Source organism: Giraffa tippelskirchi, chromosome 4 (assembly GCF_054371585.1).
Source record: "Giraffa tippelskirchi isolate mGirTip1 chromosome 4, T2T-mGirTip1v1.2.pri, whole genome shotgun sequence".
NCBI classification, from domain to species: domain Eukaryota; kingdom Metazoa; phylum Chordata; class Mammalia; order Artiodactyla; family Giraffidae; genus Giraffa; species Giraffa tippelskirchi.
In genome coordinates this window covers 72,412,926-72,430,522 of record NC_137278.1, presented here as the reverse complement: position 1 = coordinate 72,430,522, position 17,597 = coordinate 72,412,926, and the positions used below count along the sequence as shown (strand labels likewise).

Sequence of the window (17,597 nt, the reverse complement as noted above, 5' to 3'; positions counted from 1 at the left end):
AAAGGAGCAGCAAAATGGGGAGGTAGCGGGAGGATGATGCAAAGGGTCAAGGGAGGGGTCTATTAAGAAGGAAGAAAATACAGCATATTTGCATACTGGAGGACAGACCAACAGTGCATGGTGTGTGTAATGGCAAAAACAAAGTCTTTGAGAAAGCTGGACAGGATGAGACCCAGTGAGGCAGGCATTTGAAAGTGGGCAGTCCATCTGCTGTTTTAAGGGAGAGGCAGCTCCACGTGATGAATGGATTTGGAGTTGTAAAGATGAAAGAGTCTCTGTCTGATTACTTTAATTTTCTCAATGAAGTGTGAGCAGAGAGTGAGGGGTGTGGGAGGCTAGGAAGTCAGCCTCCCTGGGAAGAGGAGGAATAAGTGGGGAACTGACACAGTAGGAAGCTAGGAGGAGGGTCTGCCAGGATGGAGTGTCTGGCTGGTCCCCAGGGTCATTAATTTAAAGTTGGACTGGTCAGCATCTTTGCATGATTTTTTCTAGTCACATGGAGCAGCTTGGGCACAGGTAAGGAATGGGTGGAAAGCTGGTATTTTGATGGTACCAGGGGAGGTATAGGGACACAGGGCAGGGAGAGAGAGGGGCAAGGAAGCTAAGGGTCCTTGCAGAGAGAGTGAATCTAAGCTGGGTTAGGAAAGAAATGAGGGCCCAAAGAAAATGATGGCAACATCAGAGTAGGAGACTACAGGTTTGGGGTCCAAGGAATACTATATGGGGGCAACAGAGGATGTGAGTTGGAAAGGTGGGAGGTGGTGACCAGAAGGTGGGCTTTGAAGGCAGTGCAGCTCACTGGTCATAGTGCAGTTCATTGGACATGGATGGGACAGGGGACTTGCTGGAAGGGGATAGAGGAAAACACTGCTATAGATGAGATGGTCAAGGAATGTGAGGCTGGGGTCTTGGATGGGTCATGGGAGATTGGACAGGGGTGGAAATGAAGGCAGTGAGCCGGACTTCTTAAGTGAGTGATCAGGAGATGTTCCCTGGCAACCCCACTAGTGAATGACAGAGCTGGAATCCTAAGGCTGGAATCCTAAGGTTTGCCCGTAATCACTACACTACACTGAAAACTGCGTCTTGGTGATGCAAACTTATTCATTCTTAACATGGAGGCACCTACAGGACCAGGCTGCCTGGCTGAATAATGCACAGCAATGAGCTTTATAATGCACTTTCCATGTGTTGGGCATATGCTCTGTTGGTTGGACCGCTCCAGAGGACCCGGGCAACTCCAGTTGTTACAGGGCACACCTCTCACATAAGCTCTTGAAATCCACACCTCTGAATTGCCCACTGGGTCAAGTGTATTGCTCATGAATTTGACCAGAACCCCTTGACTTTAGGGACTGGGCTGCCTCAGGGATCTGGGGTCTGTGTTGAAGGTAGCAATGGCAGTAAGGGGACTTGATGTGGCTGCTGGCTTCCTGACATACTCGCTGCGTGCTGCATCTCAATTGAAATGCACTGGTATCCCTGCCTACTTACAGAAGCACCAGAGTGAATCCCTCTGCAAATTGAAGCTTTCTTTTACAAAGTGAATCATCATCTGATTAAGATTAAGTGGAGATTTTCACATTTTACTTTTTTGTTAAACTGGTGTCTAAGAAGAGTTGAAAATCTTGGGAATGACCAATTATTCAAATTTATGTTCATTCCACAAGTATTCATGAGCCCCTCCCTCCCATGTGCAAAGCCCGGTGCCAGGCATGGGGAGATGGAGCAGAGAACAGGAGAGAGAGGCTCCCAGCTATTGGGAGGGTCAGGCCCTGCAGTTCCACTCAACATGGGCAGTTTTGTGTTTTCTTTTCCCTCCCTGGCCCGGGCTGTCCCTGCAGCTTTTCTGGCAGGTCCTGGTGTGAGCAGCTCACCACGAGGTGTTCAGAATTCAGAACACTTGGCAGCAAGGGGATGAGATCGTGGCCATTTGGAAAGGATTAGGGAGAAGTCACGCGGAGTGCGATTTGAGGCTTATGTTTATCTCAACTGTAACTTTCCAGAAAGCTGGGACACCCCATTCCAATAAAAGCTTCCCCAAGTATTTTTAGAGGCATTGTGATGGTGCTCGGCTGTGTGGATGAGGTGGTTTTCTGGATTTGTGGAACTGCATTTAGTTACTTGTAAAACTTCTGTTCAATTTATGAGCCAACATCTGGTTTCTAAGGGGTGTGCCATGGGCTAGTGATGGAGAAGGTAGAGCTATTGAGCTGAGAGGCAGAATTCAGCAGGGCTTCCTTGTGGCCAGAAGCTGGAGCGAAGGCCAGGGCCAGATGGGCCATCTGGGTTGGTGGGAGAGCTGGGCCCAGAAGCCTGGCTTCAATGTTCAGAACTGAACTTTTCCCACCACTCCTGGGGCACTGGGGCTGAGGCTCAGAATCATCTGGTTTGGTTTCACTCCAGTAATTCTGCTGGGCCCCAGGCAGGGTAGGACAAGGACCCGGCTGACTCAGAGAGCCACGGAGACAGCACTGTCCGCCAGGGGAGCCCCAGCCAGAGTGAGCTGGCTGTCTGCTGCACACCTGCCAGCCACTGAGAGATCGTTAAACCAGTGGCCTAGTAGAAGGGCCAGTGCACAGCCAGCCCCTCTGGCTCGGCAGGGCGGGGAGGGAAAGGCAGGCGCTGGGAGGTTCCTGGAGCCCAGCCTGCGTCCAGGTTTTTCCACTCTCTTTTTATTATTTCCAGCACTCCAAGGTTTTCAGTTACTCACACTCATTTATTCATTCCATCCATTCAACATACGTTGATTAATCGCCGACTTTGTGCCAAGCATTCTGCTCCATGATTTGTAGAAACTACCTCTTTGCTTTTTAATTATCTCCATCTCCAGACACGGTGCCCACTTCATAGTAGTTATTCAATGCATGGCTGCTGCCATATGGCTATTACTGTCATTAACTATCAGGGACAAGCACTACTAAGACAGGGGTCCTGACCTGGAGGAAAGAGAAAGGACACCTACTGGGTTCTGTGCCAGACTTTACTATACCTTACCCCACTGAACAGAGGCTGGCATTATTGCCAGGGAAACTGGCACAGAAACAGATAATGACCACATGTCTTGGCGCAGTAAGAGGGGTTCCAAGAAGGTCTCGCTTTTGTGGTCTCATCTGACCTGCAGCTTGAAAACCAAGTTCATTTGGTGGAAAATGGAAAGAAAGGGAAGACCATCCAGGTAGAGAAAACAGTATGAACAATGGCCTGGAGGCTGAAAGCGCCTGGAGTTCAAGGGTGGGGCTGTGTGGGAGGGTGGGGTGGAGCGGGGCTGGCCAGAAGTTGAGAGTGGCTAGAGTTGGGGGTGCACTGGCAGGTCCTTGGTTTCATGCATTCCCTCAGTGTCTGAGCAGGTTTGCCTCTAAGACATGACCTTGGATAGTACTGAGCTGGCCATGTCCCCAGACTTTCCTGGCTGGTGTGCTCAAGTGCGGACCTTTGGGTTATTTGCTTTTCTGTTCCCACCTCTCCTTGGCCACCGCTGATATCCCAAGTATAAGGCGGAGGGCCCCTCAGGTCATGAGGTCCTTTCTCTGGGCAGGGGCTTGGTGCAATGGGCCCTGAACGTTCCCACCAACACAGCTCCTAGAGTTGTAGTGAGCTCTGTACGGAGTACCATGCTCATCCACACTCTCTTGCCTGCCTGCAGCCTCCCTCAAAAAGGATGCATGGTGGTGTGGGACGGAAAGCAGGCAGCCCTCAGCTCAGCGTAGCCACTGGGGCTACAAGGAGCACAGCAGAACCAAATCCGAATCCCTAAACTGTGCCTGAGCCCTTGCTGACACAGCCTCACATTCACCTCCTCTGCCCCCACTACCCAGCAGACCCTAGACTGGGCTGGGACTCATCTCCCTCTGTGGCTGTGCGTGGCTCAGGAGCAACAGAGAGGTTGTTGTGCAGTCAGGGGTCCTGAATCCTCTCTCCTGCCACTGATTTCTTTGCTGTGTAACCCTAGGCAAGTTGCTTAACCTCTCTGAGCTGTCTCATCATCTGTGAAATGGGAATACAGCATTCTCTTTGCTGTTCTGGGGTTTTGGGAAAGATTCCTGAGTAAACACAGGTAAAAACACTGTAAACGGGCAAACATAACATGTGTGTATGGAGGGGAGGTGATAATCAAAGAGATCAGAGATGCTTCAGTTACCCTCTGGCTCCCCAGAACAAAGGCCCTGACTCCTGGCAGGGCGGAGTCTGGAGAGGGAACGTGCTGGCAGGCTCTGCAGCCTCGCCTCTCCTGCCCTAGACCTGGAGGTGCTGTCTCCACCCATCGGGGGAGCTGAGGAGCCCCAAGGTGAAGGGAGTAGCAGCACCCTGGCTCCCTCCCCAACAATGGGGTGACGCCATAATGCCATCCTACAATCGCCTCTCCCCACAGTCCCAACACCAGACCTGCCTCAGAGAAGCATGGTGAGGCCTGGCCTGAGCCATGTCTGGTCTCTCTGCTGGTCTCAGCTCCACAACCTCCCCCTAAGCCCAGGCTCTGCCAAGAGGCCCTAGCCCACCAAATCCAGAGGGTGGGTGGCGGGGGATAGAAGGTGGCTTCCCAGGGCTCTGCTTGAGGGGTGAGGACCAGAGACACAGCAGGGGATACCGGTCTAAACCACCACTCGGTCACTCGTTCAGTTATTCACCAATCTTCTTTAGAAAGATCAAACAGCACACACACGAGGCATTAAAAATTCCAGTTGAATGGGCTTCCCTGGTGGTCCAGTGGTTAAGAATTTGGCTTGCAATGCAGGGGACACCAGTTCGATCCCTGGTCTGGGAAGATCCCATGTGCCGAGGGGCAGATAAGTCCGTGACCTGCAACTACTGAAGCTGGTGCTCCACATCAAGAGAATTCAAGGCAATGGGAAGCCTGTGCACTGAAACTAGAGAAAGCCTGAGAGCAGCAATGAAGACCCAGCACAGCCACAAATAAATAAATAAACAAACAAAAAAAAGATCTGACGAAAAAAAAAAAAAATTCCAGTTGAAGACCCAAAGAAAATGCAATTTAAAGAGCATCCTCCCAGGTCAGTTATGTAACAGTGTCAGACAGCAATGTGCCCCAGAGATAGCGGCCCATGAGAGGGTGGTAGATGCCACAGGGCAGGGGTGGCAAGACCCAGAGGGCTGGACGCAGAACGGTGGGTCAGGGCTGAACTCACCTTCCCTTTGCGCAGGGGGGCAGTGCAGGGCTTGCCCATGAGGCTCACCGTGTTCTGAGGGGCTGATGCTTTCTGAGGGTTTGCTAGGCACTGCACACGCAGATTAGCTCCTTCTTCCCTTGTGGGCGCCCATGGGCAGGGAGCATTGCTATCCTCACTTTACAGAGGAGGAAACTGAGGTGAGAAGAGGCATGCCCTCTCACTAGGAGCGCATGGCTAGGAAGTGGCAGAATTGGGACCAGGACCCAGTCTGCAGAGTTGGTGTGCTTAGCCTGCGCTGAGTGCACCAGAGGATGTGAGCAAGCAGCCTTCCCAGATCTGAGAACATCAGAACTGGAAGGGACCCAGGTGACCCCAGCACTCCCTACTTTTAGGAATGAAGACATTGTGGCTCCGTGTGATGACCGGTCCTGCTCACAGCTGTGCAGCCAGTGAGGGGCAGAGCGGGTCTAGGCTGCGGTCCCTGACTCACTGCTGCTTCTTTATACCCATGCTGTGTCCAGTGCAGTCTGGGAACCAAGAATATGGGCATCTCTGGGAGCTAGTGAGGAATGCAGAGTCTCAGGGTCCACTCAGACCTCCTGAAACCGACATTTGCACTATGACCAGAGCTAGTAATTCAGATACTGTCGTGATTGAGAAGCACCACTCTGTGCTGCCCTGCCTTCTTGGTATCTGTTACTGGGAAAATAATGCCATTGTGTCCAGACACTGTAAGACTTCAGCTACTGTCTGTTTTCTGTAATAGGTGGCTTGCTGTTTTTTGTTGACAAAAAGGTACAAATGCTTGGGGAAAGTTCTGGAGGATTTTTACAGTGTTATCCAGCTGGAATATTCTAGAAATAGGTATCTGCTCCATGTGGCACAGTTCTGGGCCAGTCCAGGCTGGGGTCCTTGGGCACAGTCAGGACCAAAAGGACGCACCCTCTCTGTCAGCTGGCTTGGCCCAGAAGCGGTGGCAGACATCCCTGGGAATGCAGGGGATGGGAAGGAAGAGGCTCCAGGTATTCCCTCTCTGTCTTTGATGGCTGGGAAGCTCTTCCTGTTTTCCTTCCTGCCCTTCTCCGCTCACCCAAATTTCCCAAAGGAAGTGGCCCTCAGTTAAAGTAAGGGAGGCTGAAGATGCTGAAGCCACTGCCTTGTTCAGGGGTCAGCTCAGTCCCAGGGACTGAGCGCAATCCTGGAGAACACCAAGTGGACCCGTGGCCTGTTTCCATGGAGCCATTTGCTGGGTAACTGTCTAGTCTCTTCTAGGCTCTGTAAAGGTTGAGGCTCAGCTCAGGGGAGGTCAGACAGTCCTTCACTCCAAAGGGACTGGCCCCAAGAGCCATGAAGATGGCAGTGTCTCCTGATTATCAATTTCACTGCTGGGAATTCAGCCCAAGGAGATATTGCATGAAGGAAAGGCCATCTACATAAAGATAATCACTGTGGTATTACTCAAAATAGCCCCCCAAACTGAGAACCACGCCCAGATACCCAGCAATAGGGGTAGTAAATCATAGCACATCATTTAGATAGAATATTAGGCACTCATTAAAATTAGTATGTGATGCTTCCCTGGTGGTCCAGTGGTTAAGAATCCATCTTACAACGCAAGGGATACCGGTTCGATCTCTGGTCTGGGAAGATCCCACATATTGCAGAGCAACTAAGCCCCTGTGCCACAACTACTGAGCCTGTGCTCTAGAGCCCACAAACTGCAACCACTGAGCCCACGTACTGCAACTACTGAAGCCCATGCACCTAGAGCCTTTGCTCCACAATATGAGAGAAGCCACCACAATGAGAAACCAGCAAACTGCTTGCTACAACTAGAGAAAGTCCGCGTGCAGAAACGAAGACACACCGCAGCTAAAAAATAAAGAAATCAGTATGTGAAGGACATGTGGAAAGATGGAAACAACACTGATGATATTATAAAATGTTAGACCAAAAGCAGCTCAGCACTTGTCTATTAGTTTCCTTTCATTTTCCTACAAAAGGTGACAAAGAACTGCAAAGGACCTTGCAAAAATGAAAACAGTTATATGAGGGCAGAGTATTATGTGTTATCATAATTAGTGACTATTTACAATGTGCTGGGTCCAGTGCTGGTTGCTGAGGAAGGAGCAATGAATTGGAATGCATTTTCCTTGCTGTCCATCTAGAGTTCCAAATCTAATGATGGATATTTCCCCCCTAAATGTCCTTCAAAGTTGTCACAGCATCATCTTCCAACTAAAAAAAAAAAAACCACAAACTGATGAGAGAAATAAGCAAAGAAAGGTGCTCCTCTCCTTCTGGGTAATGTACTTGACTCCTGGTATCAGAGCCACCTCCAGCTGGATTACATACATGTCAGAAGAAAACCAAATGTAAATGTGGTAGTGACATTTTGGTCTTATAATGTCTTAGTTTCCTTTGAAACAAAAAAATTTTAAAAACTCCATGTTAAAAAGGAAGAAAAAAAGTTAGAACTTGTTACTAATCTTGCAGTTGAATAATTAAGTATGCCTAATTCTGAAAGTAGCAAGCTAAATTATGCAGTGCCAAAAGTGACATCTCTATACCTACACCATCCCGGCTAGAGCGGCATGGTTTTAGCTTTATAGCTAAAATACGCTGCCAGAAAACCTAATAAAAGGAAGCAAAAATATTTCTGTTTATATCAAGCTGCCATTTGAGAGAGACTTTTAAATATGTTCTTCCCTACGTGTAAATCAGACAGCAGTTGCATAATTAAAACCCCAGTGGAGAGTTTCCTTTTAATCTTTTCAAAGTAAACCAATAAAACATCCTTTAGGATGTGAAATGACGGATTAATACTCTTTGTATGTTTGAATATCTTTCACCTAGGGACTGCCTCCAAGAATACTGTTTAGTACTAAAAGAACACCAGTTACTGTCTATCTTCAGGAGTTCAAGTTATCATGGGAGATGCAGATAACAACATGCCAAAGGCGATACATGCGTGGTTATGAGTTCTGCTTGCTTAGGATTTTATTAAATGGAGGAATGAATAACTGGATGGATTTACATTAAAACAAACTTGATTTCATCTCCTTGGGAATATGTCACAGAGCATAAATGGGAGAAATAATTGCCCAGGATTTCAGTTCAGTGTAAGCAATCAATATGAATAATTTAGACTACAAAGTGGATTTTCATTTTGCTTGAGCTATTCAGACTGAATTTCTATTCAGCCTCAACTACCACTGAACAATCACTGGCAAATCTTCCCACTGGGTCTATGTTGTGTGGACACACATGTGTCTCACAATTGCAAATTACCTAGCTCCAGATATGGGCCTTGTTCAAGCCAAATGTCAGGACAAATATTCCACCTCATCAGGACGTTTCATCTAACCCGAGTACACACAGCCACACCTGAATTTTTCTTCTATCTCTCCCTCTGGCTGAAGGCCCATTCCTGCCCCTTCTTTCCCTCCTCTACACACACACACACACACACAAACTGGTGCAAAAGAAGGCAGAGAGCAAGTGGCTACTGTTCTTGGATCAGAATTTACCCAAATGTCTCCTACTTGCTAGCATTCCTGTCTCTGACCTTCTTGGTACTGGCTCTTGTCTTCCCAGCTGTCTAAGACTTGCCAGATGCTTCTTTCTAGCCTGTGTGACCTCTAAGATGTGTCTGATTCTTCAAGTTCTCTCTGGACTTAATTGTTGGCCTGACCAGCAGACCAGTCCATCTGCCCAGCCCTGCTGCAGTGTCAGACACACACACATACACTATTAAATACTTCAGTCTCAAACAAGAATGTGCCCACCAATTATATGAATGAAACTGGTAGAATAAACACAGCATAACTTGGATTCTGGACCCAGCTGAATACATAATTAACTGTGACCTGAGACACATCCTTTAACACTTTGAGCCACATGGGACTGGACCAAAGGACTCCTCCTTGTTCCAATCATTAGTGAGGCTAGCCAAGATGTGGCACCCATGAACACTGCAATTCAGCTGCCCTTGTCGGAATATGCTTCAATCCTTGCCTTGTAGAATAAGCTTTAACCTTTCAAAATATAGCACTCAGGGCCTGATATACACGTTATATCAAAATATATCATATTTATGGGATAAATGACGGCAGAGTTTTCTACACCAAGGTCTAGACAAATCTGTTAGCTGGGTCTACACAATACAAGAAAACGTCCACATTGCTGCATGGACCATACACACTGTGATATTCAAATAAAACTGAGTGCATGCTAATTTTCCTCTTCTCTGGGTGAGATGGTAGATAGCGAATCCTGACAGCCCATTTTGGACTCAGCTTTGGCTCCCTGAGCTGCTGAATCCATAAAAGCACCAGTAGTGATAATTATTGTCTCTGAAGACTCAGGGCATTTAAGGGAAAGGAACTATATAAACAGAAGTGAAACTGACGTGTGTAGGTCTTTACTTAAATTTCATCCAAGTACATTTTTGCAAAAGAAGACTGAAATAAAAATCATGCTACTTCAGGATTCAGCAGAACTTATCTAACTGCCTGAGACCATGACAGCAGGTGGGTCACTGGCAGAGACCCTGCTACCTATGTGGCTCTCTTGGCACCTCTGCAAAGGGGCTAGTTGAATGCTGAGCTGTCCACCAGCTGATTCTGGTCCCTAAGTGCAGCTCTTATTGAGATGAATGTCTCCCTGCAGCAGATTTTGGAAACAATGTGCTGGGTCATTTGTAACATAGCCACAAGCTTCAGCATAGTCCTCCTACAAGGCTTGCCTACATTCCCAAACACAAATCAAGAAAGAGAACATAGTTTCTTTCTGCTTGACTAAAAAACAGCCAATTCTGCCAGTAGATTAAAGGCTTGGACAATTTGCCAACATGTTGACTTGATTTCGTGCATAGAGCTGAAAAGAAGCTGTAGAAGCCATGGCTGGGCAGTGAATAAAGGCATTGATGGGAGCTCATCAGAAAGGCACAGAGACCACAGGTCACTGGAACGAGGCCCCGTCTAGATGGACTCGTGGCCTGTAGAGGAAGGGGACACTGCTGTCACCTTTTCCCTTAACCAGTGGGTCCCATTAGGAAGCCAAAGTCAGAGCACACCACCGGGACAGAAATGCTGTGACTGGCCAATATGTGCACAGGTGTGCCTCTAGGTGAAAGCAAATGGGTGTATTTAAAAGAGGAAGAGCACAAATCAATAATGAGCTATGAACACATGATGTCATCAGGACTAAGCATCTTTAGCACTTTTAAAGCACTTAAAAAAAAATGAGTTGCTATAGCAACTTGATGCAGTTCTTAAAAGGGGATTTTTTTTTAAGGGGGTCATTTTATATCTTCAATCACCATAACAACATGATATAGCTTTTACAGGGTATTTTAATCCAATTTGTTTGTGCTTTGGACTTGGGCCATATTTGCCTTTTCTATTTTAAGTCATCAGATCAAACATGACACATGAAAATTCATTGAAAAGAAGTCCTTTCATAGACTATACATATACACTCAGAGAGCCATCTCTAGCTGCTCATGTTCTGCACATGGATGCAGTCTTTTCTGCCTTCCAGCAGCCATCTGCAATGGCTTACACTGGGCAGTTAGTCCATACCCCATCTCTAAGCTGGTGTACCACTTTCCAGGCCAGAACTCACCCAGATAAGGCTGCCTACGAAATTCTTCACCTTTCAGTTCTGTGAGTCCAGTCCCCTCCTCCAAACCTATCACCAGCAGATAGTGCTTTGGGGTGACTGGAAGCAAGGGCAGCCAAATGCTTTTTTTCACCCTGGGACTCGAAGGAGGAGTGGATGAGACAGAGTCATGCCAAAGTGACAATCTTGTATTTATTCTGCACTCTATACAGTAATGGGAGGAGATCTGTTTCACATAACACCCAGGGAAATGGGGGGATGCAGAAAGTGGGTAAGAGAAGAAGAGAGACCGAGACCGGGTGGAGTGGGGAGCAGTGGTGGCTCCTGAATCTCTATAGCAGAAGCTCAGAGGAGGGTGAAAGAAGTGGGGGGAGGGGTTCAAGGAACATTTACACAGCATTTCTTGTACTGTTACAAAACCATGAGCTGTTTTTACCGAAAATAAGAGGAAGGGATGATAGAAAGTATAGAGAAGCTACCCCTTGGTGCCAATATTTATTGGAAAAGATAACAAGGTTACAAAGAAAAGAGGTCAAGAAATTGGAGGGAAATTGCGGGGCAGAAAACCAGAGCCAGAGCAGCTGAAGTCCTATTCTCCAAGTCTAATGGGCTTTTGCTTTGGGAAGGGATGGTACAGACTGTAGGAAAAAGGTGGAAGGAGACCTGGGGATTAGTCTGGAAAATGGTCACCTTTTCCAAGGTAAAGGGTCTAGAGGACTCAGGGAAAACGCGTGGTAAAAGAAAGAAGAGAGGGAAAAGAGAGAAAAATGCTGAGTGGAGAGAGAAAGGGCTTTCCAGATTACCTGGATGAGGAAACCGAGGACCGGGGGCTGTGAGAAATAAGAAGGAAGCCCCAGGCCCCCCATACATACTCTCCCCAGTCCTTTTTAGAAGCGAACACTAAGGCACAAGAGGTTAGGTCACGGACTTGGCAAGTGCCGGAGCGCGGGCGGCCCCCAGTCTGCCCCGTGCCCGGGTGAGGGTTCTCCCCGTTTGGCCTCTCTGCCGGGCAGTCACCGCTGGGTAAGCGCCAGTGATGGGCCTTTCAAGCCACCTCCCGCGCCGAAAGCCAGTAAAGAGGAAGACGAGGCAGGAAGAGAGGGACTGGCAGGGAGGAGAGGGCGCGATGAAAGTAGGCACTCGGGCATTAGAAGGGAAGAGGGGAGCCGAGGGACGCGGCTCGAGCCCCGGAGCAGTGAAAGGGCAGCAGGTGAAAGACGTGGAGAGGAAAGTCGCGCGCCTGGCGAGTAGCTCACCTATGGTCGACACCACGGTGCCCACGAAGTAGAAGGCGCCGGGGAAGTCCCACCGCGGGCGCAGCGCATCGGCTCGGACGCCGGCTGCCAGCGCGGCCTCGTAGTGCCGGAGGAAGGCGCGCAGCTCCGGCTCGGCCACGCCGTGCGCCGCGCTGAAGTTGCGCAGCGTGGCGCCCCAGCGCGCCCGTGCCTCCGCCTCGCCCGGACTCTCGAGTGCCGAGAAGACGGTGGCGCCCGCCACCAGGTAGAGGCCGATGAGCGCCGCCAGCAGCACGAAGCGGCCCGTGTCCTCGTTGAGGTGTGAGCGGCGGCAGCAGCAGCAACAGCAGGAGGGGCGCGGCAGGCGGCGGCGGCAGCGGCGGGGCGGGGGCCGGGGGCTGCGGGAGGACATGGTCCGGAGCTCAGCCCCGGGGCCGCGGCGGCGCTCGGGGCCCGGGCCGCGACATCCCCCCCGCGGGAGCAGAAACGTGAGGATGGTGACCAGGGGACGGGGGCCGCCGTGGAGCAGCCCGGACGGCAGGGCGCCTTCGCCTCCTCGGCGCTCAGGCCGCACACGGGTCCCGCGGCCCTTCGGGCGTCAGAGCTGGGGCGCTCCTCTCCGCGCCCCGACGCCTGGCCGGCTCCCGCGGCTCCTCACCCACCGCCCTCGGGCGCGGGGGTCTCAAGGTAGGCCCCTGCCGCCTTGTGGCCGGAGTCCGCGGGGCCCCGGGCCTCATACTCCCCTCCAGACAGGCCGCGGGCTGCGGGCGGGGTGGGCTGTAGAACCCGGGCGCCTAGGACTGGGACAGGGCAGCAGGGCACGGAGAGAGACCCCGGGGGCGTCCCATGAGGCGTTCCTGGCCAAGCGGCTCCCAGACGCAGGCTCCGTGGGCAGTCCAGCTCCCGCCCCCGGGCTTGAGCTGGAGGCGTCGGCTTCAGAGCCTTGGAACCGAGCAGAGTCCGGGGAAGCGCTCCCTTTCCAGCTCCAGCCGGAGAGCCGCCCGCCACGGAGAGGCGGAGTCACCGGCGCCCGGGGCGGGGTGTTGGGGGGTGGGGAGTAAGGACGGGAGAGAAGGGGTGGGGAGCTGGGCTCCTGCGACGCCTTCCCGGTCGTTCTGGTGACACCAATGCGGGGCACCGAAGCAGGTGTCCGGGCTGCGGTGCAGCTACCACCCCGCTGGGGAACACCGTCCAGCCCTTCCCTGCGCTTCGGCCCCGGAATCCCTCCCTTATGTCCAAGCGGCAGCCAAACTTTGCTCAACTTGACGTTGCCCTGCGGTCTCAGGTGCTGGAGGCCGAAAGACACTAGTTCCCCAACACCGGGTTCTCGGGCTCCGGTCCGAAGTTTAAGTTCCCTTTCGCCCGCTTCTTCTTCCTGGATCCATCCACAGCGCCCGGTCTCGGACAGTTCTTTCGGAGGAAAGGATCCTACTTAGGAGCGGGGGTGGGGTCACTGGGCTCCGGGCGGCAGGAGAACGAGGGCGTCTCCTCCCCCTGCCGACCGAGCGGGCGGCCGGCGTCAGCACCGCGGACAGCGCATCGGTGCCGCAGCCGCGGGGCGGGCGGCGCTCCGGCTGCGGGGACCCACGGCACGGGCCCAGCCGGTCACCCTGATGCGCTACGCTCCCCAAGCCCTCTCTTTCCCTTTCTGCCTCCCGTGTGTCCCCTCGACCCCTAAGGCAGGTGCGGTCGCTGAAGCAGAGTGCTGACAGGGCGGGGACGCTGCGGAATAGAGACGGGGGAGGAGTCAAGCGCGAGTAGGGGACCAAGGTGCCTCGGGAGGAGGGAGCGTTCAGGCCCACCCGGCTGCAGGATCTCCATTCGTCACCCCTACCCTCTGATCCTTCGGCCCAGGGTGGTGGGGGACCCTGGTTAAGATCCTGGCGGCGGCAGGGTGGGTAGAGGAGATGTAGGGAGAGCTCACTAACCGGCTCCCCCAGGCCAGCAGTGGGAAGGCTGTGTTCTTGAGCCCTGAGGGGGAGTGTGTGTGTCGGGGGCCGGTTATCTTCCGCCCTCTCCGCCCCGCCGCAACAGGGGAAAACCGCGCAGGGCTCGGCCCTACCGCGGGAGCTTCTTCGTCCAGACGCAGGCCGGCTTTGCCTGGATCTCTTAAGTTCTGTGTCGAGGAATGCCCTTGGAACAGACAGAAAACTGTCCTCTTCTGGCAGCCAGCCCCTTCTCTGTCCGTCACCCTTCCACAGGAAAGGGGGACCCTGTGTAATGATGAGATGATGCAGATGACAGAAAATGAAGATAGTGATGGGGACTGTGCTTAGATACCCTAGATGGGTGAACTGTGAGGAAATCCAAAACCAGCCCCCCACCCCAAATCTCAGGCTGTCTGATCTCCACAATAGAAAATATTCAAGCTAAGTTCCACCCAAAGTAGTGGAATCGTCAGTCCCCTAAGTGCCAAGGAACTCAAAATGGTTCTTGAGCAAGCCTCCACCATTCACTGAGCATTTCAAAGCCTGGAAACACTTCTGACCCATGTCCTGATAAGACTGCAGGCCGGGGGAGCTGTCCAGAAGCTGAAAGGCATCAGACTTGCGATATTTCTTTTCCCAAACCAGGACACATCAGAGACTTGGCTCTTCTTAGAAATTCTACTCCAGTTTATAGATGGAACCAACTGTACTCTCCTTTGTGTTAGGGAAGGGAAAAATGGGAGAGGCTCCACCACTAACAAAGTCTGAAGCAGCCTTACTGGTCCTGGATGGCATGTGGTTAGTTTTACAGTGGTCTTCTCAGAAAGGGTCAGGGGAACCTTTGAGTGAGGGGAGAGCATCTCATCCACTGAAAATACAGAGCCCTCTCTTTTTCTGAAGCACAGTGGGAGCCTTATGTAAACACAAATCATTGCCATTGCAGACTATTGTTATTATTGACAAAATACACTTCAATTATTCTCTCCAAGCCTTTGCCTCCCCTGGGCTCACTACTGGTGTCATCACCCTAGCCTGTTCCTCCATCCCTATAATATCCCTGTCTCTACAAGCTCCTGCAGGTAGGGAGGACAGCCCAGCCATGGGCCTCCAGGGATGGATTCCACTTGACTGGTCAGCTCTGACAGAAGCCTAGAAGTGTCATTCCAGGAGTTGGCCCTAGAGTCTCCAGATGAAGCTGAAGGGCATTGCCAGATCTCTCAATGGTTTTCTCTGCCCAGACTCCCAGGGCAGGAACAGAGTGCTTTGCTGCAGTGTTCTGTGCCTCTGGACTTTCTCCTTACCCATTTGGCAGAGGGCCTGCCTTGTCCTCCAGCTTGTTATTCTAGCTTGATTAGTAGCAAACCCCTGGCATCAATCTCAGCTCTGAATGACCTAATCGATTTATATAATAAGGAAATGATCACTTCCCTGAACATAGACTTGGGTCCTTTGGGGAACCAGCACCATGATGAATGCTGCTTTTGTCCACTGAATCAATGTAAGTCACCAGCTTCCAGCTGGCTATCCACAAAGCTTTAACCTCAACCTTGAATTGCTGCAACAGCCTTCAAAAAATGGGCGCTTGCTATCATAAATGTGCCCATGCTTCTGTCTATCCTGCCTGTACCTGCCTATAATTACCCTGATCATGTCCATTTGATCTGATCATGTCACTCATGTCCCTAGACTACAGTCTCCAATGGTTCCTTCAAAACCATAAAAATTTAGTCTTTAAACCCTTGTGGCTGCTCTTCAAAGACCTTGATGATGTGATTCCCATCGAATCATTCCAACCTCACCTTCTACTACTTGCTACTTATCCCCCACATACTGCATACTCAGCCCAATCACCAGTGCTTTGCTTATGCTGTGGCCCCTGCTGGAGTGCCATCTTCTTTCTCTTCTTCTCTAGCTGTTTGTGTATGCAGCTCAACTCAGGTCAGACATTTGTTCTTCCAGAAAACTTTTTCTTTATAGGATATTTTGACCCAATCACATTGATTGCTGTAGATCATTTGATTCTGAATGTCCTCACGAACTTCAGACAAGACACTTGAGCAGATAAACCCTCTGTCTTCTCGTCCTGTCTCTCCCTGTGTCTTTCTGTACTTTACTTTGTAAAAGAAAACACAATGGAAGGAGTGTTAATCAGGAAAATTAGGTCAGGTCAAGTGCAATCAAATGATGATTCTACTCCTAGGTATATATCGAAATAAATGAAAACATACATTCATGTGAAAACTTGAGTGTGGATGTTCATAGTAGCATTATTCACAGAAGTGGAAACAACCTGTATGTCCATCAACTGATGAACTGATCACTACAATGTGGTGTGTGTGTGCTTGTGGCTCAGTCATATCCAACTCTTTGTGACCCCATGGACTGTAGCCCTCCAGGCTCCTCTGTCCATAGGATTCTCCAGGCCAGAATAATGGAGTGGGTATCCATTTGCCTCTCTAGGGGATCTTCCCGACCCAGGGGTTGAACCCAGGTCTCCCACATTGCAGGTGGATTCTTTACCATCTGAGCCACCAGGGAAGCTGTACAATGTGGTATATTTATACAAAGAAATATTCAGTAATAAAAAGGAATAAAGTACTGATTCATGCTACAACATGAATGAATCTTAAAAGCATTATTTTAAGTGAAAGAGGCCAGTCACAAAAGATGACATAGTGTATGGTTTTATATGTATGAGATGTCCAGAATAGGAAAATCCACAAAGACATGATTACTTAGTGGTTGCTTAGGTCTGGGGAATTGAAGAGGAATAAGAATGACTGCTAATGTGTATGAGATTTCCTTTGAAAATGATAAAAAAAATTCTAAAATTGATGGTGGTGATGATTCCACAGATCTGTAAATATACTAAAAATCTTCAAATTGTACATTCTAAATGTATGAATTGTATGTAATGTGAATTATATCTCAATAAAGCTGTTAAAAAACAAATAGAAATGCAACTAATCAAGGAAATCTTTACTGAAGAAATGGAAGTAGAAAAGAACTTATCACAAGAAAGATAATTTCTTTAAAATTAAAAATGGGGGAAAAATAAAATAAAAATGGGAAAAATTGGAAGCAATATGGCTATGCTAAAGGGAAAATTTATTATAAAGTTGAACTTGAATAAAGGAGTTTGTGTCATAAAATACTTTAAAATTAATCTGTATTGGTAATATTTTGATGAAAAATTCAGCATTCCAAATAGCAAATTAAAAATGTTCTGGGTACCTCCAAACCTCTTTGATATTCCTGATCTCAGAACTCATCTAATATTTGTCTACATTACTCATTTGGTAGTTAGTTGTGTTACAGGGTATATATAATATTATATATAATATGAAAATATAGCATAAAATCTGGAGAAGCTGGTCATTGCTATCCTGTGAAGGGCCTCTTGTGCAGCCTTCTTATTTGTACAAATGCAGAAACCCTTCTCCTCTCATTTTTCTTTAATTAGGGTTTCATAGGGCCTTTTATGGTTTATGTGATTTGGCCAAAAATTTCTCACCCCTTGTTTTTCAGATCTGGTGACTAAGGAGGAGTGAACCAGTTTTACCCAAGGCCTTTCAGGATGAAAAGGAAAAGTGTCTACTTGGTCTTCCCTGAATCTGAGGTCAGAGACTTGTTGAAGAAAGATAGGGGGCAGTATCTAACCACAGCTCAGGAGTGGGATG

The 17,597-nt window shown here is 49.6% G+C and overlaps 1 protein-coding gene across 1 annotated transcript in view; it reads right to left on the bottom strand.

The window, feature by feature from the left end:
- Positions 1-12,981, bottom strand: part of KCNK12 (potassium two pore domain channel subfamily K member 12) — a 48,739-nt gene extending 35,758 nt beyond the window's left edge. The window contains exon 1 of the mRNA XM_081591244.1: positions 12,011-12,981. Within this exon, the coding sequence (XP_081447370.1) occupies positions 12,011-12,401 (391 nt within the window). The 5' untranslated portion in view covers positions 12,402-12,981. The remainder of the gene's footprint in view (positions 1-12,010) is intronic.
- Positions 12,982-17,597: the final 4,616 nt, after the last annotated feature.